The 3,159-nt window shown below is 34.5% G+C and overlaps 1 protein-coding gene across 1 annotated transcript; it reads right to left on the bottom strand.

The window, feature by feature from the left end:
* Positions 1 to 98: 98 nt before the first annotated feature.
* On the bottom strand, positions 99 to 2,455 carry LOC111390499 (dynamin-like protein ARC5). Its single transcript, XM_023015545.1, has 4 exons — positions 2,302 to 2,455; positions 2,098 to 2,220; positions 1,743 to 1,964; positions 99 to 222 (listed from the first exon to the last, which is right to left on the bottom strand). The coding sequence occupies exons 1-4, from the start codon at positions 2,443 to 2,445 to the stop codon at positions 103 to 105; spliced, it is 609 nt and encodes a 202-aa protein (XP_022871313.1). The 5' UTR covers positions 2,446 to 2,455; the 3' UTR covers positions 99 to 102.
* Between the last annotated feature and the right edge of the window lie 704 nt (positions 2,456 to 3,159).

The following is a 3,159-nucleotide window of genomic DNA, read 5'->3' as shown; positions in this document are numbered from 1 at the left end:
TTTATATCATAAATTTCATGTCAGCTTTAATTAGTCATTGCACAAGATACACGACCGAGTAACATGTAATATATGTACCTCTTTTGCAGCAACCTAAGGCTGCTAACTCCTATTCTGCTCCGTTCCTGTTTGGAAAGTGATCTTCCCAACTTCTCCTCTAAAGCTGTGATATCTTCCATCTCTCTCAAATAAATAGCCTGTCAATGTACAGGAAGTTGCATTCTGGGACACAGCATGAAATAGAAAAATATACAGAAATTAAAAGCTACAACATAGCGAATCCTGCCTCTGTGCCACGCCACAGCATTGGGCCAAATATGCCCAATCCTATACTAGAACCATGCGTCTTTATCCAACATGATAGTTGTCCCAAAACAAACGCAAAAAGTAATTATTCAACCAAACATGGACTATCATACAAGTAGACAAATTTTGCTGAGCATTAATGAAAACTGAAAAGCCAATATATAAATAGCACAAGTAAAAACATCTCAAATAACCTCTTGGTATATCATTATCGATGTCTCCTCAGATACCAAATCAGATTTATTTTTAGATGGATAATATATCAATTAAAATATTTTAAAGACATACTAGCAAATTCATATAACAATGACATATATGGATGAAATAAGCACCAAAGTACACTGATGAAAATATTATTAGTATTTGAGAATATTATATCTTAAGAAAAAATAATTACAATGATGTTACTATATGTACAATGGGTTAACTATACATAAGAAATGTTATAGAAACTAAAAAGTTTCTGTCTGGTACCATTCATTGGTGTCCGAGACTTTCAGTACCACCCAATATAAGCTGGTGTATTCCGGTAAGACCAGTAACGATTGCTTAAACATTGATAAAAGTACCCGAAGTTTTCAATTGAGGATATCGTGTATTCAATATTTACTGAAGTTTTATATTGTGACAATTTTAGGGCACTGCTGCTTTTACATTGATGAAGGGGAAATGAAGCAACAATGGGTAGTGTTAGCCAAATCTTTTTATTTTTTACCTTACTCTTCCAAAGCAATACTTTGAGTGACAAACACAAAAGGGCCCTAAACCAAAGAATCTTGTTTCAAGTGACCTTACGAGAAAAATGTATTCTCAGCAAGTAACAGATTTTTCTGATCTAGTTAATTGCCTATTAAAAGTAGAAGACGCTCAGGTGGAATCGTAATGGACAGAAAAGATTGAGTCTATTTGATAATGAGTGAGTGATTTTAGTATTTACACGATAACTAATATTCTAATCTATGACAAATGTGCCAATGGGTGCACAAGTTATACAAGAAAAGCCACCAAACATGGAGAATCATTTATTGTGGAACATAACACTGTTTACAGTGTCAAGATAAAAAATCCTAATTCAGCACGATGAACAAATGCCATTATACAGTTTTTGTATGCTCGATTTTATATTGCATGGCATGCAAAAGTGGAACATCATATGATATTAGCACCCCACAGCCTAATTATATTAGAAATACTGCTTTTATTTCCCAGAGATAGTTTGCATGGAATATTGAAAAAAAAATGCTCTGGGTTTCATTGTATAAGGTGGGGCATTCTTAAAACTAGAAGACAAAAAGGAGAACCAACATATGTTTGCTAGTTAAATTAGTTGTTCAAACACACATAAGGGCATCCATTAGGTGCCCTTATCAGCATCAATGACCTCTAATACAACTAACTCAGACAATAATGCATTTAGGCAGATATTGAGATCTAACCTGTTTAAACTCATCAATCGATCTGTAAACAGATTCATGACCAGACCCAACTCTCCCAGAAGGAACAGATGTGAAAAAGGGTGAATCGCCTAACATGAAACCATCAAGAGTGCATGCAGGTGGTGAAAGAAAAACATCCACATCTGAAGCTCGTGCGAACTGAGGTATTTTTGTGTCAAGCTTTGTTGAGACAATTACAGTCCTTGAAAGTTCAGGATCAATCTATATGAGAATGTAAAAAAAAATTGTGCTTAGTGTCAGAACTTCTAAGGTACTCAATTATTTCTTTTGACCATCATAATTTCCCAAAAAGACCTCATAAAATTAATAGATATAGGACAAAACTGTAACGTACTTGCATCACAATCCTCTGCATTGTAGCATTACTCCAATCGTTGCAATCTTCAAGACATAATATAATGAATTCTTTGTGCTGCATTTTGGCTCGCACCATAGATTCCACGGCACGAGCTTGAGCCTGCCATTGATAGGTTCACAACATTTAACACATAATTGCTTCAGAAGTGATAGATATATAATTTTATTTTCGTCCTTTAACCTGTAAAGAACGATTTTTTCGAGCAGGCGCAGGCGCAATAAGTCCTGGAGTGTCAATAATGGTAAGATTTGGACAGTATTTGTATTCGATTCTGATTATTATTTCTTTTGATGAGAACTGATAAGGTTCATGTTCCAGCCTCATGTTCTCAGCTTCAATAAATGCCTACACAAGATTAAGCAAATTTTGATAAGTAATTATCTCATGATTAAGCCTACCAGCAATTTGAAATGTAAACTTCAAAAATTAATGCAGTTACAAATAACGTTTCCTCCACAAAGGCGTTTATTATTATTTGTCATCGGTTTCTTAGAAGCTGCTTCCGCACACCTTTATGAAATTATAGCTTGAGGAAGTTTAATACAGGAATTTTTCTACCAAAGACATATATAAACTAAAAAAGTCATTTTTGAGTAAGATATTACTCAATTTAGATCCTACTCCGTTTGTATAAAAAGTTTATGTTTTTACATTTCTTTCGTATACTATGCTCCCATCCTTGGATATGCTTTAACCTCTGGGGCTTGAAGTTGTGATGCAAGTGCACAGTTCTTTCTTCGTTAACAATATTCTTCGTAAGTGCGATCCAGTGTTTCTCTCCTTTTATTTACTCAATCATGTTCCATTTATTTAGAAACACAGATCTCACACGCCTTCATCCTAGAATATCTGCATCAACGTGACAATGTGAACAGGCTATTACTCCTCCTTCCATTCAAGTTTCTATCCCCTGCAAAATTGACATGTGAACTCTCTACTTCAGCAAAAGTAACTATCTAGAACAAGATTTTTTTACTTTTCCTACTACATAAAACTAATCCGAACAATGAAATTTGGGTGTGATCATTGTGCCCAGAA

This window comes from Olea europaea, unplaced genomic scaffold (genome assembly GCF_002742605.1).
Source record: "Olea europaea var. sylvestris unplaced genomic scaffold, O_europaea_v1 scaffold6848, whole genome shotgun sequence".
Classification (NCBI taxonomy): Eukaryota; Viridiplantae; Streptophyta; class Magnoliopsida; order Lamiales; family Oleaceae; genus Olea; species Olea europaea.
The sequence above is the reverse complement of the archived record's forward strand: the minus strand, read 5'-3'. Positions and strand labels throughout refer to the sequence as shown.

Excerpts from the sequence above, each read along its gene's own strand:
- LOC111390499 (XM_023015545.1), bottom strand. The coding sequence starts at position 2,445 with ATGAGGCTGGAACATGAACCTTATCAGTTCTCATCAAAAGAAATAATA. Across the intron at positions 2,221-2,301 it reads GAAAAAATCGTTCTTTACAG|GCTCAAGCTCGTGCCGTGGA; the intron begins GTTAAAGGACGA and ends TATCAATGGCAG. Across the intron at positions 223-1,742 it reads CGATTGATGAGTTTAAACAG|AATGCAACTTCCTGTACATT; the intron begins GTTAGATCTCAA and ends GCTGTGTCCCAG.